General features: G+C 53.2%; 1 protein-coding gene across 2 annotated transcripts; it reads right to left on the bottom strand.

The window, feature by feature from the left end:
- Positions 1-480: 480 nt before the first annotated feature.
- On the bottom strand, positions 481-18,902 carry LOC144946625 (tribbles homolog 2-like). Of its 2 annotated transcripts, XM_078875652.1 has the most exons (5): positions 18,181-18,902; positions 17,250-17,329; positions 16,050-16,439; positions 10,295-10,587; positions 481-5,496 (listed from the first exon to the last, which is right to left on the bottom strand). In XM_078875652.1, the coding sequence occupies exons 3-5, from the start codon at positions 16,386-16,388 to the stop codon at positions 5,001-5,003; spliced, it is 1,128 nt and encodes a 375-aa protein (XP_078731778.1). In that variant the 5' UTR covers positions 16,389-16,439; positions 17,250-17,329; positions 18,181-18,902; the 3' UTR covers positions 481-5,000. The 2 variants fall into 2 exon arrangements, with proteins under 2 accessions (XP_078731778.1, XP_078731768.1); XM_078875642.1 differs by lacking the exon at positions 17,250-17,329 and having other exon boundaries at positions 18,181-18,895.
- Between the last annotated feature and the right edge of the window lie 1,275 nt (positions 18,903-20,177).

Raw genomic sequence — 20,177 nt, 5'->3', positions numbered from 1 at the left:
GTGAGAGTGAATGTTTGGTAAATTGCGGCGGGCTGTGACAACTTTGGGAGTTGCAGGCGGCGAGGTGGATCGTGAGAGGTGGCGGCAGCTTTGGGAGCTTTCCTTCAGCGATTGGCCACGGCTGCTGGTGATGGGGACTTTGGAAACGAGACGACGGGAGGGAATTGCAAAGTGGAGCAGTGGAAGACGCAGAAGTAGAAGTGTGGGTGAGCCGCAACGTGGTGGCGGTTGCACACACGGCGTGGATGAGACGAAGCGGCCAGTGTCTGGTCGACCGAGTCGACGGTAGGGTGGCGGGATCGATGAGTGGTGTTCATGAGTAAGTAGAAACATTTGTTATTGCGCTCTCTTACGAGTCCAGTCCATTATGATTGCGGTAGCCAGAGCAGTAGCCAGGGTAGAAGCAGCAGAAGAGTGATGAAGAAGCGATGGACTGCCGATCTCGAACGCGGCGCGGCTGGAATGACCACCTCGTCACAGTACAGGTCTCGTCTTTATTAGATAAAACAGACATCCTAAGTCGTTTCTTTTTTTGTACAGAGACATCGAGAGCCAGCACCTCCACTCGGGCCCACTCCGCTGTGCCGATGGGAATGCTGCGTTATTTACATCAACATTTACAAAGCACTCGCACGAACACAACATCCAGAACGATAACTTTGCATGAACAGAACGTTTAGAAATGTATACGACCCTAACACGTGGCTTCGCAAGAGCTTTCTACGCAAATCGTAAATGGTCAGCGTCGTTTATTTTTCACGCTTTTTGCCAAGAAATAAACCACGACGGTTCTCGAAGACGTAAAACATCCCACTCAAAATAAAAACAAGATGTTTAAATTGTAGATTGTTTACGGGTTATCCTAAATACATTTCCTAAAAGGGGTCAAGGGTTACTTGTGTTAGAGCGTTTTGGAAGCCGAGTGATGCGCACACACGCGTGCGCAAAGCTTGCTATTTTAAAAAACAAACAAAACAAAACTATCCGCAGACATCTCTGTGCTGCAGCATGAATGCGTTATAGTATTTGACACCATCCACGATCACACGAGGCGTGCAGTCAGCGCGTATACAGCACAGGTGTGTGAACGGTGACGCACACATCGGCAACTCTGTTCCAGGCGAAACTCAACACCGCACACCTGCACAGTTTGTGTGTGTATATATTAATAAAGACGGCAACACGCTACTATGCTAAATGAAAATGCTCTCCGTGTGGTTCGCTATTAAATATAGTGGAAGTGTAGTACATTGAGGTATTCAGAATAATGCTGCTACAGAAATATAACATTGAGGGGGTCACGTGGTTGAGAAGCGTCTGTGGCATCACCACGAATGCTGCGAGCGAAAGGCGCTGCCACCACCCTCGGTCACCCGACGGAGAGCGTCAGCGTGTTCACACATCGCCACGGCTCCGATTGGGATCGTTCCCGTGGATGCGGCGCGAGGAGCCGCGTGCCTGGCGACAGCGGCGCGCGTCTTCTGGTTCCGAGCGGTCCCCGCGGAGAGGGTGGCCGCTCGTCGTCGTCGTCGATTTGTTCATCGTTCTCCGACTTCAGGACGCACGTTGAGTTTCTGGAAGGTTTGCGAGTCGGCGAGTCCGTGTCGGTGTGCGCGCGTCGAGAGCACTTCGTATTTCGTGGACCACCAGACTCAAAGAGGAGCACTCGCGAAATCGCAGGGCGAGATCACGAGCCGTTAACGGTCTGCACCTGAATACTGCTCGACAAAGTATTTTCCATTTTACACGCCCGACCACCAGCACGAGGTACTTGCGTCGTACCGACAGCGATGGACATTGGGTACAGGAGGGACCCTGCTGCCTGCGCGTGACAAAACGAGTCGCTGCGTCTACGCTCTGAGATGGACACAATACTGATGTTTGAAGTACATTTGGCAGTAGAGACGAGCAATTCAAAGGGACTTAACATACATACGCGAATACTTCACGAGAAGTTCCAGGCTGTTTGGTTTGGACCAGGAGATTACATCTCTCGAATGGAAACAGAGAAAAGCGACCGGTAGGGTTTCCGCAGTTGCTCTGCGTGTCTCTCCCCACGGGCGTTCGGCTCGTTCGGCACACCGCCAGGCACGAGGTCCGACGTTTCGCTCCAGGTGCCAGCAACATGTTTTTCATCACGTGGAGCAAAACGTCGCATATCGTGCCGAACTGCGTGCGGAGTGACACGAAAACGCTTCGGTAGAGCTTCCAACTCGAGAAACGACGGACAAAACATCCGCACCTCAAGTTGTCCTCTCACGCGAGGTGACTTTACCGTTCCGATTATTTATCACCGCTCACAACAGTTCAGTTCCTTTCTCTCTCAACAGAATCTCGCGCGTGGGCAAGGACCGCTTGGCCCTGGCGTGCACAGTTGGCAGAGCAGTAAATGCTGAATTGTGAGCACAGTATTTGACTCCCAAGAGCACAAGACCCTACGAGTTGCTCTTCAGCTTAAGCACCTTTACAAAATAAAATTAAAAGTCCCATGTAACTTTATTTTACGAGAAACAAATATTAACAGATGTTGTTGTTGTTAGCATATTGCTGTTTCATTGAAATGCTGATAAATCGTTAGCGGGGTATGTACGCGTATATTTATTACTGATGGAAACATAACAGTGCTTTGCCATTCCGTAATACTGTGCGTCTCCCTGACGTGCATCAAATAAGCGTGGTTTCACAACTTATACGCAAAAAAACCCTGTTTGAAAAAAATAACAACAATAATAATTTAAAAAATAAACCGTCCGCCACAATGCCGTCAGACTGGCTCGAGCAAACACAAATGCAGTTTTTTTTTCCATCGCCGCAGTACAGTTTTTACACCAGGGGCACAACTAAAAAGCATAAACTACTCTCTTGCCTGACGAAGCGACGCGCCAACCTCGGCTGGCACCGGCGGCAATTTCCTCGTCGTTTTGTTGTCTTTGGGTCGCGGTCGCGGTCCGTAGCACGACGACGGCCTGTGCAGCTTCAGCACGAGCCTCGCTCGATCTGCGGATCTCACGCGCAGAAGTTGCTCTCAGCCTGCCTGACTAAAGCAGTCGACACATTCAGTTGACTCTTTAGTTTTTCAACGTTGGCGTGAGGACCGTGCAGTTTCCCGTCAATTTTTTTTCATCAGGTCAGCCAATCAGGGAAACTCGGTTCATCCTTTATGTACAGTCTGGTAAATTTACCATGTGCGGTCTTCCTCAGCGCACTGCTTGTTAAACGATCACCGTCATGTCACGCATTGGTCTTTGGTGGGGAGTCACAATCGGCGCCGCGCTTCTGTGTTGACAAAAACAAATATAACTAAAATGCATCGTTGGCGAATATTTTTGTCACTAATTTCGCTCGTGACATGATCGCTGGCTAGCAAATTCTCGCGAAGGGCCACGAGATGAGAAGACTGCGAGTCCCAACACCGGAACGAGATCCTCAAAGGAAACCGCTCCCCCATCGAGATCAAGCACGCAACGCCGCCGTTTCGTCTCGTCAATTAGGCAAAGCTGCGATGGTTTTAAGTGGCAAGGAATTCTACAAGGTTATAGATAAACGACGCCACCGACAAAGTATTTCATTGTAAGTAATCACGGACAAATATAGTATTAAAGCTGCTCGTCCTCATGGCGTGAAATACATTTCAGTAAATGGGTTTATACGAAAGGAACTTTCATCAACGGGGTGTGTGATATGTTCAAAGGTTTTTTGTGTATATTTTATTTCGCCACGGGAGCTGGAAGTGAAGATGTGACGCACATCTTCTCCGCATCGTCTCCCAGCCGGAGGGGTCCGTGCCATCGTTTGTGTGCCAGAGCAATCTCTGCACAGCCCTTGTGTTGAGTTGGTTCGAACTTGCGACTTTCAGGATCCTAAATAGACCCGACAAACATGACGGACTATGAATCTCTTTGTGAAATGAAAGGGAGTGCGCTAAAGGCAGGACTTGCCGCAGTGCGAGAGTGCCCGACTATTAATGTGGAGACATTGCGACTCTTAAATGCGCCTCTTCAATGTGCTACGCTGTGTACATTTACGGGGGTGAAACATCAGTAAACTTAATCTGCAAAAAAACATTCTCGGCCGCGTGACTTTTAAAACGGCCTCCACTTGTTTTTAATTTAATTACTCCAACACGTGACCCAATCGTCGTTCTGCCGCTAACTTTACTTCAAACGAGACCGAGATGAAGAAGGACCTTGAGATGCAAGGCACTCTCACTTGGGCAGGGGGCGAGGGAGCTGGAGGGTGCGGCAACGGCGGGCGGGGAGCAGATGGACGTTTATCTCGACAATTTGCTTTCTGCGTATCTTTTAAGAGTGGTATCACCTTTTTTTGTCTCAGCCAGCGTTAATGTAACGTACAAACATGACAAAGGAGATAGGTAAATGCCTTCGTTCTCTAAGAATGGACACAGCAGCTTTAATGAGATGTTTCAAGGATGCGTTATGGTTGTTTACTCTGGCTACTTGAACCGAATTCCTGAGTGAGGTGTGCTGTACCCAGAGGTCGGTTCCACCATTGTACTCAGTAGTGGCTCTGCTTTTTCCTGATTAAGCTCGTGTTTCAGAATTTCTCAAAATTTTCAGCTTCACTTATTTTCCTGGAATGTTAAAACAAAATCAAGTAATGCCATTTTTCAGGTAAATTGTGCAAATTTAAGAAACGGGCGAGTGTGGGCTAGCTTCAGATCACACTTCTCTCGGAGCTCGTCTCCTACCCATGAGCAGTGGCGATCCCATCTCTCGATACCATCAGTGGTTTGGTGAGCACCGTGATTGTGCTAAAAACAGGAGACACACACACACATCTTTCAACAGTTTTGTGTTTGTTTGTTATCCCGGTCGTCTCGCTAAAGTGTCATTCGCGCCGTGATTCAAACTCGTATTTCCATTGGCAAGGCACCCCGGAGCCCGGACATAATCACAGAGTTCACGTCGGCAGTTCTCGTTCGCTACGTCCGTGGGATTCCTCGTTCCTTTCTTCGCGCCTGCCCTCAGCCCCCGTCGCCGCTAACCGAAGAAGGGATCCTCGCCGTCGTGCGCGAGGCCCTCTGGCACCAGCTGGTCGGAGTGCACGTCCTGCCCGCAGCCCGGCTCCCTGGCCGCGACGGCCGCCGCCGCCGAGAAGTCGCAGGCGAACCACGGGTGGTGGAGGATGTCACGCGCCGTGAGCCGCTCGCTCGGGTCCCTGCGCAGCAGGTCGCGAATGAGGCAGCGCGCCTTGGGCGACAGCGCCTCGGGGAGCGCGTACTGGCCGCGGCGGATGCGCGCGAACAGCGCCGTGGGCTCGCTCTCGTGGAAGGGGTACTGGCCCACGAGCATGGTGTAGAGCATCACGCCCAGGCTCCACACGTCGGCCGCGCGGCCCGAGTAGCGGCCCGACGAGCCGCCGGCCGTCAGAATCTCCGGGCTCACGTAGGCCGGGCAGCCCACCTTCTCGGCCAGCGAGTCGTCGTCGCTGTGCAGCACGCACACGTCCTCCAGGCCCTCGAGCCGCAAGCTCATCCTGCGTGCACACGTGAGGCTTTCATTATAAATAGGTAACCTTTTTTTGGCGTCGTTTGTTTTTAGCTTAGCGCGTGATATCGGACTTAATTTTAGTCGGGCTCGGGCCCCGTAAATGATCTGGCCGAATTGTTGCTGTGAAACCCTCCACCACCCGACAGAGCCAAACAAAATGTACGGGCCACTTGGTGTACAAGCGTTTAACGCACAAATTATCATTGTATCTCGAACGCTCTTCCTTCCGATATTACAAAGCCACAGGAGCTCTGCTGCACTGTTAAATCTAAATTGAAAACCCATTTCTTTGGCACTGCTTTTTGTGTTTGGCTTAATGCTCATCTCCCGCACCTCCGATTAGCATGGTTAGCTACGTACGGTGCGAAAGAAGTTCACCATACATACGTGTCAGCTCCTTCACTAGTGAGTTGAAACACAATTTTCACAGCCATATTTATGTTCTTGCTAAATCTGGTTGAAAAGAGTGAAAGGTTCCGAGTGAAATGCTTTTCAAGGTTTCAAACGATGCAGACAAGGTCAGTAAGGGGACGAGGAGCGGCAAAAAGAAACGCTGAGGTCATCGTGAACAAAAAACATCGGTGAATAAATAAATAACGAGTGAAACCCAAAGGGCAAATGGTGAAAAACAAAACATCGTTTGGGATGATCTCAACAATGATGCAGAGGTCGATGGGTGGATCAGTTTTTAATGTGTGTGCAACTCAAGTGTGATTCAACATCTTGTTAGGATCTCATCTCCATTCCTCCCCTGAAATAAGCCGTAAGTCAGTACTCTTGGTATTAATGCCATTCTTATATAGTGCAAGACTGTGTTTTACTTACAGATATAGTCTGCCAGTAGGTGACAATGCTGATATGTGTTTTTTTCCCAATGAAATACTTTGCGGGTAACTTTTGAAATTTGGCAAATTTGGACCTTGACATTCATTGCCTATTCCCTTTCACCAACGTCACGGGATCTTGAACATCCACAGTGAAGGGGATGTGTGCTATGGGTAACACCCCCACGAGGTTAACCGGGGCGGCCGCTGGGCTCGAACGGTGACAGACAGCTAACGCGCTGCCACTCGGCCACGTCACCGCCCCAAAACAAATGATCATCTGCCGCTCGGCACAACCTTTTTTAAAAAAACGGGACGTGTTTGATCGTCAGTTTAACACGTCGGCTTTCACGACCAATATCATCCGTAATAGAGGTTCCATAAGAGAAGGACAAGTTGAAAGGGCTCGCATAATGCGCATGCATAATGTACGTTGGCTCATTAATCCCCCCCACCTCCCCCCCACTTTGCGCAAGAGCGCAGAAGCGTGGTCACCACATCTACGCCTCTATATAAGGAACGAAACAGGTGGACTTCTCCACAAATCTGGCTCTCGCCTGATGAAGCTAGTTGTAATTCCTGGCGAAACGTCGTACTCAGATTGTAAATGTTGTGGCTTAGCTCTCCAACACACCGGTTAGTGCTGTACTCGTGACGAATTGGCCACGTTCTGTTTACGTGACAACCCTTACTAGTTGGCTGTGTCGGGTGGTGGCGGGTTTTAACGACAAATTTATATACAGACCAAAATTTTAAAAACCCTCTGTTATGGTGTTTGATTGTGCAAGTTTAACAAATGTGTGCAGGCAGTAAGAGGTGATACCCCCTTCTAAGTGATGTGTGTGACATCTATAGCAATGTGCATGGAAGAGTAGGCCAAAAACCCCCTTGAGGTGCTCTCTAGTGGAGGCCATTCTGTCAGCAGTTGCGTGAGCGAGCACTTGCAGGGCTGCACCTTTGCTACCTGTTGCACAGCAATGGCTTCGAGAGCAATTCCACCGCAAATTAATTTTGCCGAGTTAACTCAGCGGGCGGCGAAAGAGGCGACAGTCGGATTTCACACAAAAGATCGCGGCTCTGCACGACAGCCCCAGGAGTGAAGCGCGCGAAGCGACATTCCAAAGTGGTTGGCAGCGGCCCCAGGACGTGCCAAGATTCACAATCCACGCCTGGGCGCACTTCACCCAAACCGTTTTGAAAATGTTACATAAACATTTCGTGAAACCGGCAAGGATTTCCAGATTTCTGGCTCGAGGCACGATGCCCCAGGACTGCACTCTTAGGCCTCGCACGTCGCGAATGTGGCAAAGGGCGATATTTCTCGAGGGATGCTCTTTTGCCGAGAAACGAACAAAGGAGTGATTATTTCCCGCCCGTGACCACCCCTCTGCCTCTTCGCCGTCATTTCAAGGGGACACCTTTGTTTGCTCTTAGATTCGGTCCCGTGCGTCGCCGCAATACGACAAACGTGCGCTCGCGCGATCCAGCGTTCGCCATCATGTCATTTCAATACGCGACGACCTTGCAGGTGCCCCATCGCGGGGCCATCGCCGTACGCGAAGCAGATCCGCTAATCTAATGGCAACGTGCAGTGCACCGCAGGACTTGCCGACTTGAGAACCAGGGGAAGCTTTGTCAACCACAAACCCCAACAAAAAAACCGCAGGCGGCCTGCGAAGGAGGACGCCTCGTATCCCCGAGAGAGAGAGAGAGACGGCACGCCGAGCCGGTGGCTTTCCCCGCAGCGCCTGGGCCCCTCGCTCGGCGCGCTGACGGCGCTCCTCTCGCGTGCACCACGGCCACAGCTCCCTCGCTCGCTCTCAGCACCGCGCTCGGCCGAATCCCAGCATTTGCATCCGTTGTACAAACTCCGCGTGGCATTTTAGTAATAATAATGCCGGGCTCCTGAGCCGTTCGTTTTTTTGTTTGCTTTCCCCCGAGGCACATGTTTGCACTTAAGTCTCCGTGGCGCAGGCGCAGTTATACAAGGCAGTACAGTAATTGCTCGCCAGTAGCCAAAGGGAGCGCACGCACAGGAAAGCCTCTTTGCCTCACCACAGGGTGAAGGTCATCAGTTTCCAGGGCTCAGCCGCCTGCACGAGCTATCTGATTGGCTGGCTGCAAGCTCGCTCGACACTCACATTTTCCATCGCCCGCTACCCTACATGGCAATCCAGTCCAGTCCGGTACAACCTGGCTCCGGGGCTCTCGAACGCGGCACGCCGAGGTCCGCGCGTTCCTTATTTTGTCGCCGGCGTCAAGTCCCGCTCGCGTTTCAGGGAAGCACGTCGGATGAAGGTCGCCCCGTCGTTTGTCGGGATCGTGGCCGCCGGGGCACGGCCGCGCATCTCGGCGACTCCGAGGATGCGCGCGAGGTCCCTGCGGGGGCCGCGTGGCGTCTCTGAATTAAAGTTTCGAGCGTGCGCAGCAACGAGAGCGGTCTTCGTTCTTCGGCTTCCCCCCACCCCCCGTTTTTTTTACGAGCCCCGGAGAATCGCCCAGGATCAACTTAGTACGTCACCTCTCTCCACCCAGCGCGATTCCCAGCGCGCACGTCAAAAACGCCAAGGCAATCGGTTCATCCTGTACCTGACCGGCTGCCTTGATTTGCTCTTCAGAAATCTGCTGTGGCAGCTGTTACACAATGTGCCGGTGCAGGGAGCAGGGCGGCACACACGTGGTAGGGCATTAACAAAGTGCTGGGCAGAGTTGGTAAGCCTCTTCCCATCAGCTGATTTCAGCAATCAATTACCTAAGGCTTTTTATTCTTATGCCCATGTGTGCATCAGAGTAAGTCTTTGAGAAAACCCAGCATTATGCTAATCTCTCGAGTTGGCCTGTTTCTCCGTTGAGTCATTTCCTGCATAGCTTGGCGAGAAAAGCAATACGCGAGAACATCTGCTGGCCAAACACATTCCTTATCAAGCACGCTGCCAAGTCGCTCTTAAAGGGAATTGGGCACAGCGGCAGATCTCAGGGAGACCAGTCTTGTACAGAAGAGATATTCAACCAAACATTCATGTTTGCTGCAGCTGGAATTTTTTCCCCCGCTTCGGTGCCAATTGAATGCGCAACAGTTTGAAAAGTAACCCACAGCTGTCAACAATGCATAACGTGTCTGCAGGGATGACATCATAAACCAGGACCACACACACACACACGGCGGTGACGACGCTGTAAACATTTGTCTCAGCTGTGCCACCTGGTCAAGGAACTGGGAAAACAAACATGCAAGGCCATGTAAAGCGTGCGAGCAACCGAGCGTGCGAATGACGTCAAGTGAGCAGCGGCACGATTAACTAAAACATATAGCCCAGCTCAGAGGTCAGAAGGCTGAGGTCAGAACGCTGAGTTGGCACTGCTGAGACCCTTGGATTGAATCTGGGTTTCAGCCACCTGTGAGTGACCTGGGTTCCCTAGTTTTTGATTGATGGTTCTCGACCGGTCACCGATGGTTGCACACACACACACACAATCGTAACCTTAAATTTAGTTCTGCACTTCATGTGGATAAGTTCTGGCTCTGAGACTTAAACATATCAGATGGCAATGGCCGGTGGGGAAGTGTGTGGACCAGAGGTCAGCTGAAGGTATCTCGGAGGTAGCTCTAAGATATCCACTTTTATCATGAATTGACACCGATAGCACATTCGGGAAAAAGCTGGGGAACTACACACGGATCAGTAACGCTTTCCAAAATGCGTTTGTTCTTGTATTTCACGAGTGATAAATACGCCATCGCAAATAATCATGTCATCAACAGTGGAGGTGAGCGCGTGGCGCGTGACGTCGTTCGATGACGCGCACGCCGTGAACCCGCTGACCCGCTGTCGCCACGATTCATCACGAGAAATACCTGACCTCGTGTTACGGACGGACAGAGCCGTACCAAATCAACGCTCTCATCCCGAGTGGGAAAGCAGCAGCGAGGCAAGGAGGGGCGGTGGGGGCGCTCCTCACCGGTCCTCATCACGGAAGACGAACTTGCGCAGCTTGAGGTCGCGCAGGACGATGCCGTGCTGGTGGCAGTGATCCACGGCCGACACGGCCTGGTGGAAGAGGCGCGCCGCCTCCTCCTCGGGCAGCCGCTTGCAGGCGCGCACGTGCGAGTGGAGGTCGCCGCAGCCGCGCTCCAGGAAGGCGTAGGCCCAGTGCTCGCCCAGCAGCACCTCGTCCACGCACGCCACGCTCTCGTGCGGCGGGATCCGGAAGTAGGCCGCCAGCGAGTCGCGGTAGCTCGCCACGTCGAAAACCTGGACGCAGAAGTGCGGCGCAAGGGTCAACGACGCCGCTCTGTATCCACGGGACCTTTGCTTGCGAGTGTCAAAATTATGGGGGAAAAAGAAGAATCGGCTTTACCCCTTCTGTCAATAAAACAGTTGTGTTAAGATGTTCAAATAGATAACTGCTGCCCACCACGTGGCCCCGCGGCAGTCTGTGGCGCCTGGTGAAGCGTGGAGGTCGCCCACCCGGGCACTATCCCTGCTTTAAATAACACGCGCTAATACGGTGCGTATTAAAAACACTCGCTAAGAGCTCACCTTTCGATAATCTAAAAATAGAAATAGGCAAATTCAAATGAATGAAGTTGGTTATCAGATGCTCTATGATGCCGGCTTCAATTATGCACCATCACGCGAGCAAAGGCCACCACATTCAGAAACAAGGCAAAGGTGGAGCCCTGCCATTATTCCCACCACTGCCAGTGGAAGGGCCTCCACTAGAGAAGCTCTCGCGAGCTTTTCTAGAGATTATAAGGCGAACTATCCCACTCTGTTCCCCACCACACGTGACTTTCCAATCGACTGCGGTGCATCCATTGACACTGCTGGTGCTGGGCGGACCAGATGCACTGCGGGGGATTGAGGAGGCTGCACCGTTGTTTCAACTGCCGTGCTCGGAGATCGAACCGGCGACCTCTGCATTGCGAGTCCAGTGTTCTGTTAACCGTTACCCTGCGGCCGCATCCCCCGATGTGTTTACGCCTCTCTAAACGCCGCTTCCGAGGGGCACAGCATTTTGTGGTAATTACCGTTCATCACGGGTTGCCAAATCGGGCTTAAACAGAACCAGAGCGCCTTGGCTGCACGGGGAGAGAGCCAGTCACCATCGTGCACTAAGAGCCGCAGCGAGGCGAGTGTAAGGGGCAGATGCGGGAGCAGGTTCCTAACAGGCTGTCTGAATAGCCGAGGCAGTCTTATCTGTATGCGTGGGGTTTACTCTCCCCGACAAAACGTTTCCTCCCACGCGTAAAGCTATTCGAAAAGGAATTTCACAAACAACCGAAAGCAGGATCGTTCTAAAAAAAACCCAACCAAACGTCTCGAGACTCGCTGAGGCTTTCCCAAGTAAACAAATAAGTATTATTCATATTGATGAGTCACGACAAAATAGTTTCATGGAATGAAAACCCGAAGCCATGTAACATTTAAGTCTTATATAACCCTTTAGACTGGGCAAACTTGTCACGTGCGCAGCTGCCGATGAGAGGTGCTTAACCCACGGTCCGGCGGGGTCACGGGTCATCTTGGTGCCGAGAGGTTGCGGGCGAGCTCTCGGGTTTTTGACGAAGGCTGCGCTCGGCACGCGGCCGGCAGGGTTACCTGGAGCTCGTTAACCAGCGGCCGAATCAAGGGCGCGCACCTGAATCTCATAGCGTGCACGAAAATGCCTTGAGGTTCTGGCGAGGCGTGAGTTATTAATAACGCCGCGGCGGAGACGCGAGCCGTGCCACTCATGCGGAATTGTCGTGACATGGCACTTGGCTTAGCGATGGGCTTACAAACGCTTCGGTCCGACTTGAATGACTGCGAGATTGCGCAGTGCCACGTCAGATGCCGTGAGCGTAGCGCACCGTGTTAATGCTATTTAAAAAGCTCAGCACGTTCGTCAGTAACATTGCCGTACAAGGATATATATATACATATATACACTCATGTACAAAACAGGTGACGTTTCGGGCAATGGACAACCATCATAGCAGAGAGAAAGGCCACTGCCCAAAATCATCTGATAGTATTATGTTTTCCTTTTTAGGGCAGCGCTGTGGGGTGAATGTGCTGAGCTTTTGTTATTTGTGCTTGTGAACCAGTATCAGGAAAAATAAATGGGTATGATTTTTTTGTATTTGTTGAAGCAGTCGCCAATTGGGACTGGACCTTAACATTGTAGTTCTCTCGCAGGGGCAAAGTGTCGCTGTTACACGTTTTGAAAAGCGTACAATGCAGGGCACGTGTTATGTTTGCTAATTGTAAAAAAATAAAGCCAGGGAAGAAAGGTTTTATTTTATTATTGCAAACGTGAAATGTCACAACGGACCAAAAAATAAATGAGGGGTTCGACTTTGGGGTGGAAGTAGATCAAACACCTACTCCAAAAAGCATGCCAGGAATGTGAAAAACAATAACCACATTCTTAAAGATGAATTGCAAAGGCAACTGAAACCTGCCCTCCCGTTTTATTATGAGAAATGCAGGCACTAGAGGGAAATGTGGTATGACTCCATTTCAAATGTCAAACAGCTGGGCACCTGGAAAATGTAACCGTCAAAACATAATTTGGAAACTTGGAAAAGAAGAGAATTGAAACTTCCATCGTTGAAGCCTTGGACAAATGACAAGGTGTGTCATGTATGACTTTGCAGTTCCTTTCGCAATGTCCCTCCTGCATGGATACTATGGCACAGCTGAGCAGGACATGAGAGTGTGCAATTGGCACAACTGAAATGCAAATGTGCCATGTGACGTTGGTGATACAATACTTCCCGATATACAATGCTTCCCGAGATAATTCCACCCGAATGTATTATTATGGCAGAGGCACTCTGAAGTCACTGGCTATTAATACAAAGTGTGCCGTTTGTGCTTGCAAACACGACCTTACTAAATCCGTGTTTCGGAATGTTCATTTTGTGAATTGTGCTAAATTACAATCTGATTTTGGTTACCGGCTGTTGTTCATTTGGAGCATTAACTCCCTAAAAAAGTTAGAATTCAATACGATACGGTTACTGTATTACCAAATGCCAAAACTGAACATTGCCGGCTTTATTTGGCACTGAAATTCAGCAGCCTGAAAACCGATCCTTGGCTTCCAACGTGCGGCTACTGCAACCGTTTAACAAGGTCTGCGTTTCCCGATAATGAACGACGAACACGCAAGGCGCTCGCATCAATAACCAGGCGGCTGGCCAGTCCAGGGAACACCAAAGACAATGCATTCGCTTAGAACGTCTTCAACGCACACGCAGCCGTTTCCTCGGCACAAGGGGCATTCAGCTGGCAGTCCCTAACGACAGTGGCGCTATATATGTACGTACGCTATATGTGCGAATGCATGCTCGTTTGTTTGTTTTTGCAACGGTTAGCATGCTGCACTACGAACCCGTCGACCCGAGTTCGATTCCTGCTCACAGCCAACAGCAATGACGAATGCCTGAATCTGTCCTGGGCCTCCCCTCGGTAGACTCAGCTCAAATGAGTACCTGGTACGGTGTGTCAACATCAACCACTGGGGAGACAAAGGCGGCCGGGCGTGGCGTTGGCCACCCACCCCTCATGTGCCATGCCGACCTCCGTAGGTGCTCACCAACAGCACATTGCCCCAACAGTTTATCAAAGGCCATACGGGGAATCTTTGTGCGTGTGTCAGTGTCCAGCAAAGCTCATTGTCACGCCTACGGCGCCTGCACACACCGTGTGAGTGCCGTGCCACTGGAACGCGCTGCCACAGCGAGAGTCAAACTCGCGCGCCCGCTCCGCCGTGCATCCAGGGACATTGAACGCCGTGACGCACCACGCGGGGTCCACATTCATCTCAGCGGATTCTGCTTACCCGATTACATTAGCAACACCGCGTGACATTTGGAGCTGATGACCTTTTTAAGTGATTCTACACAAGTAAAAGGGGCAAGGGTAAAGGTGCAGCCTCGCATTTGCTCGCTTTAGCGCACGGGGCCTCGACTGGAGAGCACCCTGAAGAGCCCCTCGAGCGCGGGTTCGTTAAGCCGATCTACAAACAGGATTTCCTTTTTGTACTGTTGCCAAGTGGAAAATGACGGTTCCTTTGCTGGTAATGTTTTTTGTAATTTAGCTGAAGCATTGCATTGTTTTGTTGTCCTTCCCCCGCACCTACGATTAGCGCGGTTGGCTACGCACGGTGCAAAGGAAGTTCAACATACGTAGCAATAGAATTACAATTATACATATTTCTGCTTTAAAACACTGCACTGTGATACGATCTTCCCGGCAAGGATGTAGCAACTGGTGGAACCACTGCTGGCTATCCTCGCAAAAAAAACTACAAGAACCAATCCTGTCTAAAACAGTGATCAATATTAAATCGACAACTTCGTGATGACCACTTGGTACCTGCAAGATGAACGGGCAGGGTTGCCAGCCAAAGAGACAGACGCGTAGACACCCCGACACACACATGGACACACACTTGGACACCCAGATTTATACACCCCGACACACACATGGACACACACATGGACACCCAGATTTATACACCAAGACACAAAGATGGATAGACACATAGGACCATATTTACATCTCAGCTAAAATGCATCGGTCGTGATGATTCGCTGGATTGTTGGTGATGGAGCCATCGCAAACTAATGAATCAAAGCTGCAATTGAACATTTTAATGAAATGAGCTTGGGCAGGAGACGTCACGAGAAGGCATGTCGACCAATGGTCCCGATTAGCAACGAAGTTGCAACCATCAAGGACTGGTACGCGTCCAAGGTGACAACCACCAGATGAGAGATGGAGCAATGAAATCAGCTCATATGCAGGTGCTCTTTGGATCATTACATCGTAGGATTGTGCAAACATTTCTACTGCTTGGGGAGGCCTTAATCCAGCAGTGGATTGATCGCATCTGATGATGATGACTGTTGGTAGGAAAACAGTTTGGCACTTCCCAAATGAGTGTCTGGGTGCAGCACCACCACCACGTGACAAGACACACCTGGCGACACGCTGAGTGTCTGTGTGCAGCACCACCACCACCACGTGACAAGACACACCTGGCGACACGCTGAGTGTCTGGGTGCAGCACCACCACCATGTGACAAGACACACCTGGCGACACGCTGAGTGTCTGTGTGCAGCACCACCACCACCACGTGACAAGACACACCTGGCCACACGCTGAGTGTCTGGGTGCAGCACCACCACCACGTGACAAGACACACCTGGCGACACGCTGAGTGTCTCGGTGCAGCACCACCACCACGTGACAAGACACACCTGGCGACACGCTGAGTGTCTGGGTGCAGCACCACCACCACGTGACAAGACACACCTGGCGACACGCTGAGTGTCTCGGTGCAGCACCACCACCACGTGACAAGACACACCTGGCGACACGCTGAGTGTCTGGGTGCAGCACCACCACCACGTGACAAGACACACCTGGCGACACGCTGAGTGTCTCGGTGCAGCACCACCACCACGTGACAAGACACACCTGGCGACACGCTGAGTGTCTGGGTGCAGCACCACCACCACGTGACAAGACACACCTGGCGACACGCTGAGTGTCTGGGTGCAGCACCACCACCACCACGTGACAAGACACACCTGGCGACACGCTGAGTGTCTGGGTGCAGCACCACCACCACGTGACAAGACACACCTGGCGACACGCCGCGCGCACACGGCGACCCAAACAGCCCGAGACAGACGCGCCGTGACCACCGCCGCACCTTGCAGACGAGCTCCCTGCCCGTGTGCGTGTTCACCGCCCTCAGCATCCTCTGGCCCTCCAGCGGCTCGAGCAGCACGTAGTGGCCGATGCGCGACGCGCAGACGAACGTGCCGGGGGTGCCCGGCGGCGTGGGCGAGCCGAGGCTGCCGGGGAACGGACCGGGGCTCAGCGCCGCCTGAGAGGAGGACCCCTGCTGCTCGGACGAGCTGCGCCGAGCCCAGCCGCCTGCGCCGGGCGGCGGCCCCGAATCGTCGGCCGGGTCTCCGCCGTGGGTCTTGTGGCGCGCGTGGGGACCCGGGCGGGCGATGGCGATGGGCAGGGAGCGTTGCACGTTCATCTTGCCCACTGGGAGGAGTGGCAGGAGACGCGGGGAGAGCCCGGAGGAGGTCTGGCGTGCAAGCGGACAGAGAGGCAGAGGATTAAGAGTGGGGTGACTGGTGGTGTATTAAATGATGTGCGTCCCTTCGCCGACCCGTGAGTTTACCCCAGGCACTGTGCATTCCTGCCACACTGCGCGCTTGGGAAACCATCGAGGAATTCAGTTCTCATAACCCCCCCCCCCCAGAGCAGATGTGCTCCGCTGGTCAGTAAAGCTGTCTTAAGATAATAGCCAAGCTTGCTGTTATAATGAGTAAAGAGGTAAAGGTGCAGGCCTGCAATTGCTTGCTCACGCCACTGCGGGAGGATGCGCCTCCACTCGATGGGTCTCGAGAGAGGTCATCGAGACGCAATGTCGGCCTCCTCTCGGGAGAGGCACCACACTTGCCACACCACAAGCGACCTGCCGACCGGTAAACATGGTATCGTTTACAGTCCTTTGTTAATCCTCAACAGGATAAAGACCCCCTTATGCACTGTCGGTCGTAGGGTTTAATCGACCATACTTCACCCAGCTGGTCAGTCCGGGTAGGTATAGAGAGACAGAGAGAGAGAAATGAGCCAAGGATGAGAAATCACTCGGCACCGATGAAATTCGTGCGCGGGAATCGAACGAGGGCAGCCCAGGCGATTCCTCGAGCAGTGCGCTAACTGCTGCGCCACCGCTCGCCACCTCCGAGATTGTATAACGCGACAATAATGGGACGAAGCGGCGCTGGTGCCATCGCACGCATTCGTGAATTGTCTACTATTGTCTACACACGGTCGCGGTGTACGCTGCGTGTGCGCTGCGTGTGTCAGGGATGCGCTGTTCATATACCAGGGACGCGAGAGTGCGTGGAGACGACACGTCACCACCGGGCTACCCTGCACGAGCTGCTAGGCACGAGGGGCATTGTTCTGGCCAGACGGCAGCCAAAGAGAAACAAACACGGCTGGGCATCGCTACCCTTGCCTGCTACAGCACCCGTCTATGTGCACGAGTCGTGGGGTTGGTGTGCATGTGGAGGTGTGTGCTCATTGTGTGTGCACCACTGTGTCTGTGTGTGTGTTCTGCGTCTACTATACACACACCGCCACAATACATACCAGCATCGTGTGTATATCGTGCACACCAACATACACACCGTGCACACCAACACACACACTCCGTGTACACCAACACACACATCGTGCACCCCAACACACACACACACACCGTGCAGACCAACACACACACACCGTGCACACCAACACACACATCGTGCACACCAACACACACACACCGTGCACACCAACACACACACACCGTGCACACCAACACACACATCGTGCACACCAACACACACACACCGTGCACACCAACACACACACTCCGTGTACACCAACACACACATCGTGCACACCAACACACACACACACCGTGCACACCAACACACACACACCGTGCACCCCAACACACACACCGTGCACACCAACACACACACACACACCGTGCACACCAACACACACCGTGCACACACGCACATCGCCGTGCAACACAAAGAAACACAACTACAGCACTGTATACACACACACCAAGACATGCACACACATAAGAACACAAGTATATGAACACACACACACACTTGAATACACGCACACGTACACGCGCACACCACAACACGCATACACTCCCCGCTGACACACACACCCCGCTGACACACACCACACGAACACACACACACCCCTGACACACACACACCACGAACCGGCACCCCACGCTGTCTCACCGCTGTCCTCGGTCGCGTCTCCCGTCGTCGTCTCCCGGCTCCTCGCTCCACAATCCCTCCTCCTCCCCACCCTCTCGTCGCTGCTCCCAGCACGACCGCAGCCAGAGCGCAGCACCACCACCACCACCTACAACTACCACCACCTACAACTACCACCACCACCACCTACAACTACCACGACTCACACAACCGCTGCGCCTAAAGGCCACGGGGATAGGGACCCTGGGCTGCTGTTGTGTGGCGAGCCGGGCGCGGGAGGAACCGCGGGGGGCGATGGAGGAGGAGGAGAGGGGCAGCTGCCCTCTGCCTCAGTCCGCACAGCGGCCGACCCGGGGCTCTGCGAGTCTCTCACCGTGGCTCCGCGGCTCGGAGCTGCAGCTGGGAGTGCATTGCATCACCGCTCAGCTCGCTCGGCCCGCTCCCAGAGCCCGGCTAGCTGGCAGGCGATGCGAGCATTTGGCGAAAGGCTCCCTCCATCCTCTCTCGAGCCTCCCTCCCTCCCGTCCTCCCCTCCCTCGTCGCCTCTCTCACACGGGCGAGCGCGAGAGAGAGAGGGCGGCAGGAACCCACCGCTATCTTGATCCGGCGAGGAACCGCCTACCCCTCGCCTCTCCCCCGTCCGCCCTCTCTCTCTCTGCCTCTCGCCCGCCTCGCTTCCTTCCACAGACTCCTGCTGCTGCTGCCCTGCGCCCTGCCACCCACCCAGTCGAGCTGTCACCCCCCTCCCCGACCCGAACCCCACCCCGGGACAAGAGCGCTTCTGAAAACACCGACGGCGCGGGCGGTGTTCTGCACCAGCGCCGCTACCGCCGCCCTCTCCTCCACACTCGGGAAACAAAGACAAAGGTGTAGACTCGTGTAGTCTCTTGACTGCTGGGGAAAGGGCTGTCCGCGAGTACCTTGCGTGGTGCGGTCAAGCAACCACGCCCGGCCGCCTTTGTTTCCCCAGCGCTGTTGCGTACACACGACGAACCAGGTGCTGGACTCGCTTAAGGCTGAGTTGACCTTGGGGAGGTACACGGCCGGTTTAGATAGAATCGTTCGCCAACGATGTTAGCCGTGGCCGGCAATCGAACAAAGATGAGTGCGTCAACCGCTGCACCACCGCTCCACGCACGCACGCATTACCGCGGGACCATATGCACACGCATCACTCCCACAGAGCTGGCTGATGTACTTAATAACGCATCTCCTACTCCACAAAGAATGGGGTGGGTGAAACTCGCATTGAATGAGTCCATGCTGATGACCAGGACCGCGATACTCCAGAAACGATTGCGTGGAGGAGCCTCACACAGAGCGCCCCACGGCTCACACACAGTGGTCCGGAGAGAGAGAGAGCCACTCTCCTCCCGCGCACACCACGATCAGCCCCTCCTCTAGCTCGCACCACAACAATACAAACACCCCCCCCCCCAGCGTGGCCAGCACCACGCCCGGCCGCCTTTGTCTCCCCAATTGCGATGTTTACACACCGCAACAGGTTCTCGCTTGAGGCTGAGTCGACCTAGAGGAGCCCCACGACCGGTTCAGATAATCGTCACCGGTGTTGGCCGTGAGCGGCACTGGAACTCGCGTGGCCGAGTTTGCAGTGCAGCGCGGCGCTAACCACTACGCCACCGCTCCCCACAAATACCTTACACACACACAGAGAGAGAGACTGTCACACCACCAACCCCACCGCTCACCCTGCACGCACGGACTGCCACATGACCTCTGACCCACACCGCGATGGTGCCCTCTCCGGCCCTCAGCACCCCCATCTCTCTCGCTCTTTCTGAAGGAGCTGCCGCGTGTTAGTAGAGTCGACCACGCGCACGGGAGTCGGCGCACAGCCTTGCATTGTCGGGAAGTACAGTACTGGATTATGTAATTTAATGTGACTTGAAAATGCAAAAAAAGAAAAGTGCTGCCATAAGTACAAGGGAGAGTGGTGGCGAAGTGGTTTGTGCACTGCGCTGTGGACCCGGACATCCATTAACCAGCAATGACCAGCG

This window comes from Lampetra fluviatilis, chromosome 2 (assembly GCF_964198595.1).
Source record: "Lampetra fluviatilis chromosome 2, kcLamFluv1.1, whole genome shotgun sequence".
Classification (NCBI taxonomy): Eukaryota; Metazoa; Chordata; class Hyperoartia; order Petromyzontiformes; family Petromyzontidae; genus Lampetra; species Lampetra fluviatilis.
This window is presented reverse-complemented; position numbering and strand designations above follow the sequence as displayed.